Raw genomic sequence first — 17082 nt, forward strand, 5'->3', positions numbered from 1 at the left:
AATTTACGTCCATATTCCGCACCCCGTTAAATAGAGCTAACAAAGGGTTAACTTGGTACGACATACACATTTGCCAATACTTTAAGTTTAATTTCAATATGAATTATTTAATTTACTTTTAAAACACGTCTCAAATATTTCAAAATCCTTCACGCTAGTTACATTTCTCCTTGATTCTCATAGGTTTTCTTTGTTGTTTGAGTTTAAGCAGCTAAATTTTAATATTTTTTCAATTTATCTTTATTTCACTTTTCGTGTTAATCCCATTGATTATATCTATCTACGGGGTTCTTAGATGTTTGAGTTTTCTAAACCGAATGTAGCTAAAGTTCTTCAAAATTTGCGATATTTTTTCGATTTCAATTTAATGTATGTTGAATTGATGTAAAAAAATAGACGTAACCCATAAAATCAAGTAAAATAAAGTTTCATCAATCCGTTTCAACTATCAAATCAATTGATAGTCTTTAGTCCATTCATAAATTGAGTCATGTTCAGGTTAAACAGATTTCAACCCACTTTACAAACTTGACACAACCCAACCTGTTTAAGCTCTAACAATCAAGCTTTCAAGATTATCTCCCCTTAGACGTAGCCATGCTACAAGGCCTACGACAGCAAGTTACCATCTCCCAACAAATAGGTAATTAAAAGAAAGGTCACATTTACAGTTAGACTAATGATAGGAGATGGAGTCACAGTATGAGATAACTTCCATGATGATCCGAACAATTTCAATCTATACATTATTAAACCTACCCCATGAAACATAAACTCATACACGATTTCAACCGGACAACAAATTAAAAACAAGAATCTCAGTGGTTAGAAACGGATTCTTTTTGTAAGACGTAGCCATGCCACAGCAGCAACTGCAGCACCACCCAGGTGAGCTGATCCAGATATGTGTTGATCTCCCTGCAGACCCGATACAACATGGTTAGTTGCAGCATCACAGGTTCAGTCATGCAACTAAAAATAGCTTGCCAGTGTAAAAGACAATTTTAAAAGTTGGATTGGATTATTGATTCATTTTTTTCATGGAGGAAGTTGGCATTAAGAAGAATCAAGAACAATCAAAATTCCAAGTCTGTGTACCTCTAAAATCCTCAAGACATCCTTTCCGACAAGAAAGATTCCCTAATATCAATAAAATTGATTAGGAACTGCAAATTTATATGTAAACATTCAGCAGTGAGTTTATTACAACGGTAGGAGGCGTTACCAGTAATATGGCAGGGACTGGAATGAAGAAGTCAAACATAAGTGTCTTTCTTGGAAAGAGGAATATGTCAAGAAGCAATATGGCATTGACTGCTCCACTTGCCCCCTAGAAACAAAACAAGTAAGCAGATTAACAAAGTTCCACAACAAATTGAATGAAATGTTGAGGTCTTCCCAGAGACAAAATTCAGCCGAACAGAAAAAATACAGGGAAAAAAAAGATAATAAGAGATGAAATAAGGATAAGAACTCATATGCATTGACAAAACAAGAATTCAGTGGACCAAAAGCATCATGAAACCATGTACAAGATCTCAGTGATTGCCAATTATCTCTCTCTTCTCATTCTAATAGTATTCTGCTCGAATTACCCTTCCTCTTAAAAAAGGAATCAGCAAGGTAGATGATAGAATGAGAAGCTTGTTTGAGGAAAATAGACTTAAGGAGTCATTTTCCTTGTTCCTGGTTTTTCCATGATTCTTGTAGTCAAAATTTTGCATGACCATCTCCCATACCCAACACTTTCTCAATGTCTGGACTCTGGAGTCGATTGGGTATTTGGGTTGACAAGAACAGAGAGACCCCCCGATAAAATAAAGAAGTTCAGGGATTAATTCAACAATTTCTTACACAAACTTAAATCCTTTCCCTACAATTTGTTTCTCCAATCTTTCCACCTTTCCTCAAAGTGATCTCCACAACTAAAAGGCAGACGGAAACATCCATCCTTTGAAGTACAGCACAACTTGCTACAATTGTAAATGAATTTAGTATTGCCATACTTTTTTCGTAGACAGTCATAAATATCTACAGTAGATAATTAGGTTCATTGTTGTAAAAAAATTGAAACTACATTATGAAGTTCCTCACCAAAAACTTACCAGTCCTGGAGTTCTTGATGGATTATTGCTGAAGATTCCGTGTCCCTGCAGAGACCAACATGTTAAAGAGAAGCCGGAAGCGATGCGTATACTCTATAGGTCAGGGAAATCCAAACTTGAAATCATAAAAGATAAAACATACGGAGTATATACTAATATATTAAAAAGCATTCACCCAATTTAAGCACTATGAACATGAGACCAACACGTATTGAATTACAAGTCTTATCAACTTAGCTTCTTTTTTTTTTGTGTTTTCTTATTCCACGTAAACATACTTTAACTTGAAAAGGATAATTGTTTAATTTCACTACTTTTTTAACTATGCAGCAATTATGCAAGACAATTTAATTTTGTTAGCTGAATAACTTAACAACTTTAATTTTGTGGTTTTTGAAAAATTAGATCTTTTTATTTTCATATGCAACGTAGAGTAACAGATCTTTCGTGGAAGTTTTTTACGAAAAAGTCGAACATGCTAACTAGCCATCCTAGACATTTGGCTGGGCCACACACTAGTTAGCACTTAAATATTGTAGAACTTCCTTGCTATTCTCTGAAGGAAAAACTTAGTAAAATAATAGAAAACCCCAACCATGTAAATCCAAAGGCAGAAGAAAATATATAATTGTCTTCAGCTTCTTCATAAGTTGATGTTCCAGGAAATGTAGGAGCAGCCAATGATTCACACACAACACATGTAATTCAGCATTGATCCCCTATACCTTAAATGTATTAGCTAGATAAGCATGGTGCACCAAATAGAATATAGATCCAACAACAGCACCAGCGACATATAGCTTCAGCAAATACTGTGGTCCAAACACACTTCCAATCTGCAGAGACAATGTAAAAAAAAAAGGTTGAAACAGACAATACTCCAATAGGTGCATAAACTCATACAAGTAATAAATAAGTATGACCCAATACTATATACCCTAACTTAACTCGCGCCTATGTTGGGATATTTGGCAGTGCACTGCCTTAACTAAGGAGTGAAAAGAGTTCTGTTTGACCCATGATAGGAAACTACCAATGAACCTTTTGCTGGACTACTATACCAAAGATAGGAAATAAAAGAACTATCGATTGAGATGTTGATTTATCATAAAGATGAAGAAATTTCACATTACAAACTCTTTCCCATCGATTGTACATGGCACACTGAAAGCGAAATAGCTGATAAAACTATACAAGTATAATACCATCAACACGAGTAACACACTTTGTGACTAAAGGTTAACAAATAGTCATACAGTTTATCCTTCTTTGGCCACAAATATAGTTGTTAACTTATTTCGTTATATTGAGCAGCCACTGATACTTATCTACTAATACGACCGTGAAATGGAAGTGAAACCACGGATAAATTGAAAGAACAAGATATGAACTAGCTTGGATACATGAATTATTACAAACAGATACAATATGGAGCAAGGAACAGGATGATGAGACTGACCACACCAATATATGGGCAAAAAGATTAATAAAAATAAAAATAGAATTAACACAAATCATAGCAGGTCAACGAGATTCTACTTTAAAAAAATTCTTGCAATGCAAGATAAATTCAAATTCAGAACACCCGATGAATTTAAAGTAGCACCTAGATACACCCCTTAGAAGCTTACAGCTTACTAGTTGTTGCTGCCTAATCCAGCATGAAGTTTCCAACTGTAATTAAGCTTTCAATATTAACGCGTTCGCATGTCAACTGAATCTGATCATGCGTAATTAAATGCAGGCAACAAGAATTTTGACATATTAAGGCTCTGTCAAACAACAGCTATTTGACTAGTACTGTTTAGAATTTGCACGCATCAAAACCCTACTAGGGGTTAAAAAAAATGGGTTCAATAAAGTAATGTTTTAGGGTAATAGGAGGTAGACAGGTGGTGTTTTCGAAAAAAAATGTAAGCTCTTAGGGAAGAAAAGCATTCCTTTTATTTTATATTTTTATGTTATCATTTTCGGTTAACTTGACTAGTTTTACCAAACTCTAGTTCTTCACACAATTTTAGCAGCCAACTTCTCACTGCTTAATACGAGTAGCTACTACCACGGCTGATAAATATTATTTGGGCTATATTTTGCCAAACAAGGTCTATTTATCCACAAAAGTAGTAATATAATCACTAGATTAGAATGAGGAGATCAAGGCCCATGAATGTCAGACTTCCTAACCTTGAAAAAAGAAGTATGTACAACTGAGCAAGTTTGAAATAGTTCGTTTTGTAATCTAAACCATTTTCCTAAAACTACTGCTGAGTGCAACATGTCAGAATAAACCATGTTTTCAATACGAAAAGATGGCAGATTGACAGCAACACGAAGATGGCAAGCTGGAGTTGTTAAATGAAAAGAGTTATGTTACAGTGAGAGCATAATGAACAAAATTAAGTGAAATCAACTCCAGAACCTTAAGTAAGAAGCAATGTTGTTAACAAGACTATAGAGCCGTCACTCTTACACTGCTGCCAAAGAAGTAGAGACCAAGCATGTTGGATCCAATATGTCCAATGTCCACATGGCTGAACGCCGAAGTAAGCAGTGTGTGTATACGTCCACTTTTAAAGTTGTCCACTGAAATCTGCGTGCCGCGGCAGGGGTAAAAAAGCACGAAAAATACAGTTAGGAACATTACAGTTATAATCAGGGCATATCAACATAATAAGAAGAAAAATATATTAGCTGCAACTACATGCTGCATAAAGAAGAAACTGCTAATAATACACAAATAGTAAAGCATTCAAATTCAATACACATGTGCTGTCAATCGATATGAAATACAAACAAACAAACATTTACAAAGACTCACTGTAAAGTTTCGATACATAAAATCCTGAGGGAAAACCCGCCACAGTATAAAAACAGCCGCATTGGCAATAATTAAGCCGTAAACTACATTATCAGCTGAATAGCCAGAATATCCTCCGGACCATGAACTCCTACAACAAAGACAAGAGAAGCAAGGAAGAAGCAAATCAGGATCAAAGCAAAAATATTCTTAAACTATACTCTTGTCCTCCTATTTACAAATAAATTGACAAGCAAGAACAACCCAAAAGTGAACAAAAGAAACAACAGATAGTACTTAACGTAAAAGGAAAGAGCAAATTGAACCAGGGAGCCAAAAACGTGTGTCAAGTTCCCTTTTACAAGCATGAAATCAAGAAGGAAAGAGGATCATAACATCACCAGAAAATGAGTAGAAGAAACTAGCTATCAGCAGTTACAATTTTCCACAAGATGCTACACATCACTGGGTATAATCATCTCACACATGAATATTTGATGCCTCTGGGGCCTTATTCAGGTGATGCAAAATTGTACTTCCTCTGTCCCTAAATGACCACGTTTCGTTGAAGGTTGTTTTTGAGGAATTTGGTTGAAATACCATGATTTCTTTCTTTATGTAAGTGTTTATTGAACAGCTTTTACCATGCCACGAGATAGTCTTTCCTTAAGGTTATCGTTAAGGCCATAGGGGTAATCTGGATAAGTTGTAAGTTTAGGTGTCTTGCCAATCAATCATGGTTTAGCTCTTTAGTTAGAAAGGGGGCTATTATTTTTGGACAAACCAAAACTGAAGCGTGGCCTAATTTACGGATAAAGGGAGTACCTTTAAACATAAAATAAATTAGAATAAGATTGGTACAGCGGAAGCAGAATTTCCGCTGTCCCTCTCTAAAGATATCGACGTTATACATATGTCATTATAACACTTAGTTGCCTTATGTATTGTATAGTGTGACTATGTAATAATCATGTTGGACTTTGTTGTGCATTACCATTTGTATACTATTGTACATACCTGAATATAAGGTCCTGAGTTCGCCATGGTTTCGTGTTAGAAGAAACATACAATGTACCACATACCACAGTCCACATACATAGAAAGCAAAAGCATCACTATTCACTAGTCTAGTAATCCAAAACTATACATAACAGCTCTGCAACCATTTACAGCTTCGAATTCAAATGTCTTAGGATGAAACATAAAAAGAATTACTAATGATCAAAATCATACAGCAAAAGAAATCAAGTAGCGTCCTAACTCCTAAGCAGAATTCTGGAAATAATAAATTCAATAATAAACTCAGAACCCTAATTAAAGCAGCCATAGGTGATAGGCCCATAGCTAGCAAAATGTCACTCAATCAAAGCACCAAAAAAATCTCAAAAAAATTGAAAATCCATTGTCAAATTAAACAACATAAACCCCACAAAAGCCCTACACTTGGAACCCTAAAATTATAAGCAATCATTGAGAAATTCGACTCCAGCCCATCAAAATTGACAAACAAATGGTCATACACACAGCATTTCCCTTCTCATACAACACTCAAATACACTAAATTTGAATATGATTGACTAAAAAATAGCAGAGCATAAATACTACCATCCACTCCGCTGAATTGACGACCAAGTTGACCCTTTAATCTTGGAGAATTGGGTAGTAAGAAGCCCAACTCTGGAAACCACAAATCTTTTGATTGGACCCTTGAACTGGGCACGGGAAACGAAGTGTTTTGAGGGGGCAGGGTTTTTGAGGAAGCCATTAATGGTGGACGATCCCCATTGATGGTGAGGGGAGAGAAGAGAGGAATGGTGGGAATTGAGCAGGTGGCGGCCATTGTTGTTGATGTTGGGGTTGGAGAGAGAATGGAAAGATTTGAAGGAGTGCGAATTGGTGGGAGTTGAGCGTGGAAGATTGAACGATTTGTGGAGTTTTTCAGAGAGGGATTTCAGAGAAAGTAGTTGCTTCCTCATTTTGTTTAATTTGTTTGTTTGATTTTTTTTATACAGATGGTGTGATAATTGCAGTTCCTGGGTTTTGAATTGTGATTCTTGTGTCCTACTTAAATCCTACCGGCGTAATCACACATAGGAAGATCCTTGTGAGTTGTGACTTTGAAAGCGGAAGGGGATATCAAGAGTACGGTTTAACACTAAAAATATATTCGAACAAATATGCTGAAATCAAATTTTAATTTGTTTGACTAATTATTATGGAAAATAAAAAAGTCAAATTATAACTAGTTAATTTTTACATGTTTTCACACATTTTATTTTCTTCACTTTTTTGTTTAACTTACCAAACAAACTCAAATTAAAGAATTCTTCTATTTCCACAATTTTACACATTTTTCTAAGTGTCATAGGTTCATAAGATTCTCCTTAGTGTTTTATGTTCAAGGTTCAAGATAAGTGGAATGAAAATGTGGGAGTCTAAGGTGGCTCAAGCAAACGAGGGCCAACAATCAAAGTGTTGGCTATAGCCTCCGATTATAAATGTTTGTTTAACAGGCTTTGTAAGAGCCGGTACTTCAACATGGTACCAAACTAACAACGAGAGTACATAACTAATTTACTACTCCTTCCGTTTCGAAATAATAGGGACACTTTAACTTTTGATATTATTCACAAATTTCTATTTGACTATCATTTGTGATTTATAGGTATGAAAAAATATAGTCGTGTGGGTCTTATTTGATTCGTCTTGATATAACTTTCAAAATATAACTTTTTATAATTTTTACGAACATAAAAGCAGAAATATTAGTGTCCAAATATTTACATTGGCAAGCGCGTAAAAGTAAACTGTCTGGTTATTTCCAAACTGAGGGAGTATTTGCTCAAATAATTACGGAGTATTGTATCATTGTATGTAATCCGGATAGTGACCTCTAAATTAGATACACTGGTTTGGACTTCTTGTTGAAACTCAATCAGAGATTCAATTGCAATAGTTTTAATGATGAACCATTTTCGAAAGCTCAATCTTCTCATTTTACCTCAAATTTCCATCCCAAAATTTCCCAAATTTGCACCCTTTTCAAACATCCCAACTCCCCAAAGTTTCAATCTTTCAAACTCCCTCCCGCAAACCCAATACAGAAAGCAGATTTCACTTGCCAATCTTTTGCAGAGGTATGGTTTCCCCTCTTCTGAACTTCATACTTTTCTTACCAAGAACACATTTTTATCGAATTCGAATGTATCAGAAATTGAACAATCTTTGGGAATTTTATTATTGTCATTTAAATTGCAGCAAAATTTGATTGTTTCATTGGTTTATGGATGTCCTAGTGTTTTAGAATTGGGATTTTTGAAGAAATGGGAAGTGGGTATTGCTTCTTTGGGGCAATTGGCTAGTTCTCCTAGGGTAATTACGAGCATTCTTGAGTTTTCTAGACGGTTTCAGATTCACCCAGATAGATTTTCTAGTTGTGTTCAGATTTTGAAGGGTTTAGGGTTTAGTGATGACACCATAATCAGGGTTTTAGAGGGTTTTCCGGGGATAATTATGATCGATGAGAACGAACTTCGGAAGAGGATGGACTTTTGGATTATAGTAGGTTTCAAAACAGAAGCCATTGATAAGATTTTCCGTTCTTTTCCAGGGGTTTTAGGGTTTCAGGTAGAGAATAGGTTGAAGCCTCTGGTAGATGAGTTCTTGGAAATGGGTTTTGGAAGGCGTTGTGTGAGAGAAGAGATCATTAAAGAACCAAGAATTCTTAGTATGGAGCTTGGGGAGCTGCGGCGGTGTTTGGAATTGCTTCGGAAGATGAGGTGTCGAGAACCGATCAAAGAAAAGATATTCAGCGAGGGGGAGTTCAAAGCTGGATTTGCTGTTAAGCTGAGAGTTGATTGCTTGTGTAGATACGGGTTGATCCGGAGAGATGCTTTGAACATATTGAAAAGAGAACCAAGGTCAATCACATATGACATTGAGGACATTGAAAGTAAAATTGAGTTTCTTTTGGAGAGGATGAAATTTGATGTTGAAAGTTTGATGGAGGTCCCTGAGTATTTGGGGGTGAATTTTGATAAACAGATTGTTCCTAGGTATAATGTGATTGAGCATTTGAAATCGATAGGCGGGCTTGGTTTTGAGATAGGGTTGAGGGATATTATAAAGCCAACTAGGGTGAGATTCTACAACCTCTATGTAAAGCCATATCCTGAATGTGAAAAGATGTATGGCAGATTTTCTGAATGTGTTGACAATGAAAAGAAGACTCGGCATCCTGTTGGACTATGGAAACACTTCATGCCTCCAAAAGTCCCGGAGTCAAAGGAAGATATGAAGAACATAAAATCATTCACGGAATTATTAGTTTGACGTTGAAGCCTAAGGTGTTTTTGCTTCGTGATGACCAATTTCTCTGATCACATTCTGAGCTCCTGTTGTTTGGTTAACATTAAAAATCATGGAAAGTGTAATTTCCTAGGAAGTGGAACATTGTGGTGTTGTTTGGTTTACAATAACATGGGAAGTCACACTTCCTAGGAACTTCCACTTCCCTCAAAATGGAGGAAGTTGCTTACCTAGGTCCCATAGGTAAGTGGAACTTCCTACAAAAAGTTACTTATCATGTTCAACCAAACAACATTTCCTACTTCCTAGGAAATGCCAAATACATGGGAAATCTCCTTCCTATGAACTTGTACTTCCTACTGTCTACCAAACGATACCTTGGGATGTATGATGTTCAGCAATCAGCAGAGAGAAACCGTTCATGTAGACAACCCGAGAATAGGAAAGGAGATTGGTACTGCATATAATGTGGTCAACTGGACATCAATGCAGAGTTCCAAATTCTGGTTTGCTGTTGAATGTCATGGCAGCTGTTTGACTTTGGTACTGTTATTGCTTTCTGACCTGTAATCTGTGCAGCTGCCGTGTCTTTGTCAAAGCTCAAGTCTGCCATTATAAATGATCGAGCTGCTTCAGCATATGTTTGCATACATCAGAGCCTAGGAGGAAGACATGAAAAACACTGAAGCCATTTGCTGAAATTTTCAATAGAGAAGTCTGATAAGTCTTATCCGTCTCATGTGAGAAGCTGGGTGTGTGATGTTCAACTAGAGCAAAGCAGAGCGAGGCTGGTATTACACACACTTGAAAATTGGATGAATCCGGGTTTGATTGCAATAGCTGTTTCTGTTCGACCTCTAGTCTGCACAGTTATGTCTCTTTGTTAATGACTGATCACAACACATATAAATAGGTCAAATAACTGGAGAATATGTCGGCACAAGTTCCCTTTGTCTTGGCCACTCGCCTCCTTGTTTTTATAATTTGTTTTAATCAATATGGAGTAGCTAGTTTATGTACCAATTTATTGTATCGTATATACTCCATTTTCCATCTTTTACCTTAAATAGCAAATATGGTATTGACATTTTAATCTGAAACCATTTCATTTCATTGCAAATGGATGTGACTTGTGATGCGATAACTGTTTTCCGGTCGTGCTATCGTTTCAAATTCAGTTATCAAACTCTTGTTGCTATCAGTATCAGTCTATCAGATACTTCTAGACCTTAATGGATTGCTCCAATGTCCAATGCGAATAAGATATATAAGTGAAAGCAAAAAAACTAAGTTATTTATGACCTACAGAGAATATTTGACTAAAGACAGAAATTGCCTGTTATAAAGATGTGGAAGCCAGAAAAATAAGCTTCACTTGTTCAGTTTGCATGGCAGATAAAAGACCTATAATACAAAAATAGAAATTCTGAAAATTGTATTGTCTGAATAGTAAGTTAATATTATCTTCAATGTTAGTTATCAGCTTTGGGTCCTTGCAGTTGCCGCCTCACAAGTGCAGTGTAAATGCCGTCCTTGTCCAAAAGTTCATCATGAGTGCCTCTTTCCACCACCTGACCATCAGATATAACAGCTACAATGTCTGCACTTTTGACAGTCGAAAGCCTGTGTGCTATCACAAGGACAGTTCTTCCGTTCATCAAGCGATCCATGGCATCCTGCATAGCATGCACCCAACATTTGAAGGTTCATATAAAAGTTGCAGCCTGAAATTAATGAGAAAATGTTCAAGTATCAAGTATGGGTTACTGAACCTGCACAAGGTATTCACTTTCAGCATCAAGGGCACTTGTAGCTTCATCCAAAAGTAGTACTTTTGGGTTCATCAGTAGAGCTCTTGCAATTGCTATCCGCTGTTTCTGACCGCCTGATAGCCTAACTCCACGTTCTCCAACATGAGTTTGATACTTCTCTGGAAACTTGGATACAAATTCATGTGCATTTGCCATTTTCTGTGATATTTGACAAAAATAAAGATTTTAAACAACGGTTGTTAAAAGATATTTGGAATACTAAAAAAAAGATTGCATCTTACAGCAGCATTCTCAATATCAGCAGTGCTGGCTTTGCCATCTAGACCATAGGCGATGTTCTCTTCTATGGAGCAGTTGAAGAGAGTAGGCTCCTGGCTTACAATGCTTATCTGTAGCCCATGATCAAAGTTAAATCAGAATTTGCATAATTACAAATCTTAAGCTTATTCTTCCATACCCCATATTTAAGTTAAAGATTTGTTTGCAAAAAGACAACCCAAAATAGATGTGATCATTGTTAAAAGGGAAAATAGGTAGTATATACGGAGTAAAAAGGAGAATAAGGTGTAGGGATAATATCAGGGGTAAGTTCACAAGTATGTCGCACACATGCTCGTCTGCAAGCGCGCGCACACACACACATACACACCACATACTGCCATACTGCCATACTGATGAGTAAGGCCCTTTAGAGCTGAGCTAAGCTGAACTGAAATTAACTGAACTGAACTGAGCTGAACTGAGCTTAGCGTAGGTCAGCTTAACTTAACTTAACTTAACTGAGCTGAGCTGAGCTTAGCTTTGCTTAGAAGTAGTATTGATTGGGGTAGGCAAGACCTGTTGTATACGACAGGAGGTTGACTATCTACAATTTCCTCAGGAAAGAACAATGAACATGGATCTACCGCATTTACAAGAGAAATGAAAATCTCAGTTTCAAAACCTCCCACAACAAATCTATTGTCCCCCCACGGGTTAAGAAGATATTTTTGTAGAAAAGATCCTGTTGATATGTGAATGCTTATAAACCAACATTACCTTGCTATGCAAATGCTTGTGAGATATATCTACGAGTGGAACCCCACTCAGCAAGATCCTCCCCTTGGTAGGATCATAAAATCTCTCAATCAAATGTGCTATAGTTGTCTGCATCAATAAATCAAGAAGAAGAAAGGTGCAACAGTTAATTATAAGCTCTTAATCTCTTATTAATATAATTTATTTCTTCAGTGTAGCCACAACCATCACAAGAGCTTTTAAAGAATTAAAATTTACCTTTCCACCACCACTTGGACCAACAAGAGCAACTTTTGAACCAGGCAGCAGCTTTAACGTTATTCCCTGGAATTTAAAGGGCGTTTCTCAGTATCGTATTCAGTCAATAGAAGCACGTTTGCAAGGACTTAGGTTATATAATTACCTGTAGAACCATATGACTTGGGCGGGAAGGATATGCAAACCAGACATCATCCAATTCTACTTCTGCATCTTGATCACTGATAAACAAACACGAGGAATAAAAAGACAGAACATGCAAAACTACCTCAGTCATCACTTAAATGATCAGACTCGGAGATTAATATCAACCCAGGTGAACAAACATAAATCAAGATAATTACAGGAGCAAAAAATAAATAAAAATGAAGCGAAATAAGTTGCAAGCTCACCCTAACGGACACTTAGATCCTGAATTCTGCATGGATGATGTTCGGTCTAGGAGTTGGAAAACACGCCTACTGGCTCCAGCAGCTTTCATCGCCACTGTGTATAATCCAGATAGTCCAGATATAGATGACCCAACTGCATTCAAAAGAATTGCAGTGATCTATCAAAAATTCCATACACATAAGACAATATCAACTACCAAGCAACTAAAATTTTCTGCTACTAGTTAATCTTTGTCCATAGCTAGATGAGCTACATATTTGACAATGAACAATAAATCAATTACCTGTAAGGCTATAAAGTATGAAGGATGTTAGAGCACCAGGTGTCATGCCAGTACCATTGATAGTTAAGATAGCTCCATATATCACCACAACAATAACTGACAGGGTGGATGCTGCATTTAGTCCTCCAAAGAATAAACCTGCAACTTTCTATAGCGACCAAAATTAGTTGTCACAAGCTGCTAAAAACAAGACGAGATTGTAATTTAGAGGATAAACTCACAGCTTGTGTAAGTCCCAAGTTTAAAGTTTCATCAACTTTCTCCGAATACCGCTGAATTTCATAACCTTCTTGCGCAAAGGACCTCACTGTACGGATAGCACCAAAAGATTCCTGCAAAAAAATGCACTGTGAGAAACTATTCCCTAATCCTTATCAGTTGCAGCCTCAAAAGGAATGCAAAGGCTTTCAGTGAGAAACTACATTGTTCTACCATCTTTAGATACGTTTAAATTTTGAGAGTAACACCTTAATTAAGATGTCAGACGCATTGTGTCACTTTTACATTTTCCATCTAGCAAAAGACTGGATAGCCATGCATAGATCCTTTGGCCTTTTCTCCAGACCATTGAATTGAAGATTTGAAGAAGAAAGTGACCAAATGCAATAGATAGTGTTAAATTTAAATGCCTGCTATGTACCTCAGCAATTGAAGATGAAGCAGCAGCAGCAGCCTGAGTCTTGTGCGAGAGCTCACGAAGAAAGCGGCCAAATTTGCGTACACAAACAGAAATTGGAGGCACAACAGCCAATGCCAACACTGACCATGAGTTAAGATAAAAACTTATCAGATAACAAATGTAAAGAAGGGGATGGCTATCTCTATGTCCCATAAAAATGTTCCTTTTTTCAATATACGCAAGTCCTAGGTAATTTTATTCAAATTTAATTTATGTACATTTTTTTACCCTTTGGCCACCATTCCTTTTATTAGATTTTGAAACACCATCTAATGTACACAGATTTTAACTAACAAGACAAGGTTATGTAATAGTCAACATTTCCAACAAAATTTCAATTATCTTTCAGTCTGTTTTGAATCCGTGTGTTAAGTCAATGAGGAACAATTATCAGGGGCACAGGGAATTACAGAAAAACTCGTTCTTACATGTTAACTTCCATGATGTTGCACACATGAAACCAAGACCAATAAATGCGGTTGCTAAATTTCTCAGAGCTTCAGAGAGATTAGTTGTAGCAGCATTTTTTATGATTTGAGTGTCTTCAGCTAGTCTACTCAAAAGCTCTCCTGTTCGAGTAACATCAAAAAAAGCTATTTCCTGAAAGTAGGGGGAAGGTTAGTATCAGGGATCAATTTCACTGCAAATTTGTAGATTAGAAAAGGAGCATAATATCCATTTTATGGAAGAAGATAAACGATGAAATCAACAAACCCAAAAGGATCATTTCTCCACCTGGCAAATTAGATGGGAGAATAAGCTCTTTCTCAGTCTCGCAACAACCCTTTCACTAGCAGAATTAAATAGCCACGCCCTCAATGCTGTGCATATTGAACTGGGATAGAAAGGTATACAAGTCATGAATATGACACGAAAAAGGTACTGAGACAGTTAGAATGGGTTATTGATAGAATATAATGGATGCCTCTTACTGAGAAAGAAGAGAATTCAGAAACAAGTGTTAGTATAGTAAACTAATTATAAAGTTAACCCATAAATTTAAGAAGTTAACTTACCCCACGAGAACAACCAGGACAATCTCTAGTATGGTGCTGTAGACTGCTTTCCGAGCTTCAGATTTCTGCTCTGGCGAACTGATATCTCCTGACACAATATCAATTATTTTTCCACCGAACTTCGGCTGCAGCAAGACAATCAAACGCTCAAAATATGGGAACAAATATCATCATTTCAAACCTTCAACTCATTACAGATGCAGACATACCACTAATATGTTTGATGTGGCTGCAATCAATAGAGCAACTGTAGCTATAACTAGTTTTGGTGCATCAGGTTTTGCCTGCAGAATGAGATGTTAACGAATATAACATGAACGAAACAAATATGGAAAAAAAAATACACTATGTAAAAACTTAAGAACAATTTACTTACCAGAGAAAGAACCCTACAAAATCCCACATTTGCAGCCTAAAAATTTCAACAGGACTCGTCAGAAACTCACTTTAAAACATCATCACACTCATAAATGTTAGTAGAAAATTCCAGGAGTAAGATGATAAGCGGGTAGCCTTACCGGTGTATCCCCATTCTCTAGGTCTGTCAATTCCTCTCTCTTATAGCCCTTTAAGAAATTTGATGATTAGTAACTTCAAAAATGTCTACCATACAACGCACTTCTACACGCACAAATTTATACAGGGCATAGTTGTACTCCGTATAACAATCTTAAACACTTTTCACCCTAAATTAAAGCCACTTCCTGCTACCATGTTTCCGGATAGTCCTCTGCCTTTTTGCTTTACAATTTGGTTTGGAGTACAACAACAACAACAACAACAACAACAACAACAACAACAACAACAACAACAACAACAAAGTCTTAGTCCCAAAATGATTTGGGGTCGGCTAACCTGAATCGTCGTAGGAGATCGCCATTGTCACCAATCAAACCAGAAAGGAGCAGGAAGTAAAAAAGAAAAAACAAGGAAGAGAAAGTGGAATTAATGAAAGTAAGATAAAGAGAAAAATGTATATTTGGTTTGGAGTACATTGTAAAGCAAAAAGGCAGAGGACTGATATCTTTAACCATGTTTCCAAACCAAATTTGTCACTACTACAGGCCATTTGCTAGACACCCACATAGAAACCAAAGGCGCATAGGCCATACCCAAGAGGCAGGAGCATTGATCCACACTGGGGCAGTTTAAAATCGGAACACGGAAACACATTATGATCTTCACAAGCATGTAAATGTGCATTAAGGCAACACAAATAGCACTGTCAAAACTTATCCAAATTCCAATCTACAAATAACAAATTCATAGTGTAATTGATGGTATCTCAAAGCTTCGAACTTGAGAAAGATCGAACACTCCTAGAAGCTAACATTTGAAGCCATTGAAAATAGCGACAATTATCACAAGAGTCGGCAAAACTTTCATGTCATTAACATAGTACCAGACCACCAGTACCATGGCATTGTACCAAAACTAACAAATATACTTCGCTTTAGCATTTAAAAGCTACTAAAATGAGCATAACTTTCAAGTCATTAACATTATTGCCATTTCATCCAATAACAACCTTTAATTTTTAACAAAACGACTCACATTATCTTCAAATTCTTGAAAAATATGTTGGTTTTCCTCTTCAAATGATCATTATCTTTAAAACCCACAATTTCCAACCCTTAATTCAACTAATTATCTCAAAACAACTCAAATAAAGATTAATTACCATCACAAATGATCAAAATATTTAATACCCACTATTTCCAATCATCATATAATCAATAAATAACCCAAAATTAACTTAAATATCAAAAACCCAAAAAAATTACTTAACACCCAATTACTTAAAAACTTTTGCATAATGAATAATAAACAACTTACTTGCCGATTCAATAAAGGAGCCCTATTACCACCACCACCACCATTTCCTCCGCCATACCCACCACCACCGTGTCCTCCAAAATTCATGCTTTTTCTTCAAACTTTTATTCAAACTACAAAATGTAGTCTTAATAAAAATTAAATTATTTGTATAAAAACAAAAAAAGAGACGATGAACAAGTGGTGCGATGTTAGTGTTGGGTGTAAAATAAATACGGAGTAGTAGTAGCAGATTTGGCGTTTGGGTCTGGGAGCCTTTTTGGTCCTTGGAAAATTTTTAGTGGGTTGCTGTAAAGTTGTACTAAGACATTGCCACGAGTGGAATGGAGTGTGTGTAAATGACAATTCAGTTTTCGTCATCCATCACGTCTTTTTATATTTGCGGAGTACTCGACTTATGAGCAATGAGCCCAGATCGACTAGCTAACGTGGTTCGAATCTCGTCTATAAGACTTGTACGGAAATATATACGACCTATCAGACCACCTTGGTCATAGCAGAGCAAGTTGGTCTTGACTCTTGAGAAAGATCACCCTGCAACAGTCCCGGTTATTTTGAAGACCCTAGGCGAAATGAGGAATTAGGGCCCCTTCCGAAATGATATGTCTTTAATTGAAA

General features: G+C 36.5%; 3 protein-coding genes across 3 annotated transcripts; 1 reads left to right on the forward strand and 2 right to left on the reverse strand.

Moving 5' to 3' along the window:
- Window positions 1-411: 411 nt before the first annotated feature.
- Window positions 412-7025, reverse strand: LOC110795616 (RHOMBOID-like protein 12, mitochondrial). Its single transcript, XM_022000636.2, has 8 exons — window positions 6508-7025; window positions 4924-5053; window positions 4576-4695; window positions 2831-2941; window positions 2106-2150; window positions 1226-1330; window positions 1099-1140; window positions 412-918 (listed from the first exon to the last, which is right to left on the reverse strand). Exons 1-8 carry the CDS (start codon window positions 6876-6878, stop codon window positions 826-828), a joined length of 1017 nt encoding a protein of 338 aa, XP_021856328.1. The 5' UTR covers window positions 6879-7025; the 3' UTR covers window positions 412-825.
- Window positions 7026-7761: 736 nt separating this feature from the next.
- LOC110795615 (transcription termination factor MTERF15, mitochondrial) lies at window positions 7762-10354 on the forward strand. The gene has a single exon (XM_022000634.2). It carries the CDS (start codon window positions 7864-7866, stop codon window positions 9232-9234), a length of 1371 nt encoding a protein of 456 aa, XP_021856326.1. The 5' UTR covers window positions 7762-7863; the 3' UTR covers window positions 9235-10354.
- A 170-nt stretch (window positions 10355-10524) lies between these two features.
- On the reverse strand, window positions 10525-16793 carry LOC110795614 (ABC transporter B family member 25). The gene is made up of 17 exons (XM_022000633.2): window positions 16465-16793; window positions 15147-15194; window positions 15005-15040; window positions 14838-14912; window positions 14629-14753; window positions 14348-14447; window positions 14041-14212; window positions 13574-13692; window positions 13155-13265; window positions 12934-13081; window positions 12650-12782; window positions 12403-12478; window positions 12258-12323; window positions 12021-12128; window positions 11264-11371; window positions 10983-11180; window positions 10525-10886 (listed from the first exon to the last, which is right to left on the reverse strand). Exons 1-17 carry the CDS (start codon window positions 16549-16551, stop codon window positions 10683-10685), a joined length of 1914 nt encoding a protein of 637 aa, XP_021856325.1. The 5' UTR covers window positions 16552-16793; the 3' UTR covers window positions 10525-10682.
- Between the last annotated feature and the right edge of the window lie 289 nt (window positions 16794-17082).

The sequence above is a fragment of the Spinacia oleracea genome, chromosome 5 (genome assembly GCF_020520425.1).
Source record: "Spinacia oleracea cultivar Varoflay chromosome 5, BTI_SOV_V1, whole genome shotgun sequence".
Classification (NCBI taxonomy): Eukaryota; Viridiplantae; Streptophyta; class Magnoliopsida; order Caryophyllales; family Amaranthaceae; genus Spinacia; species Spinacia oleracea.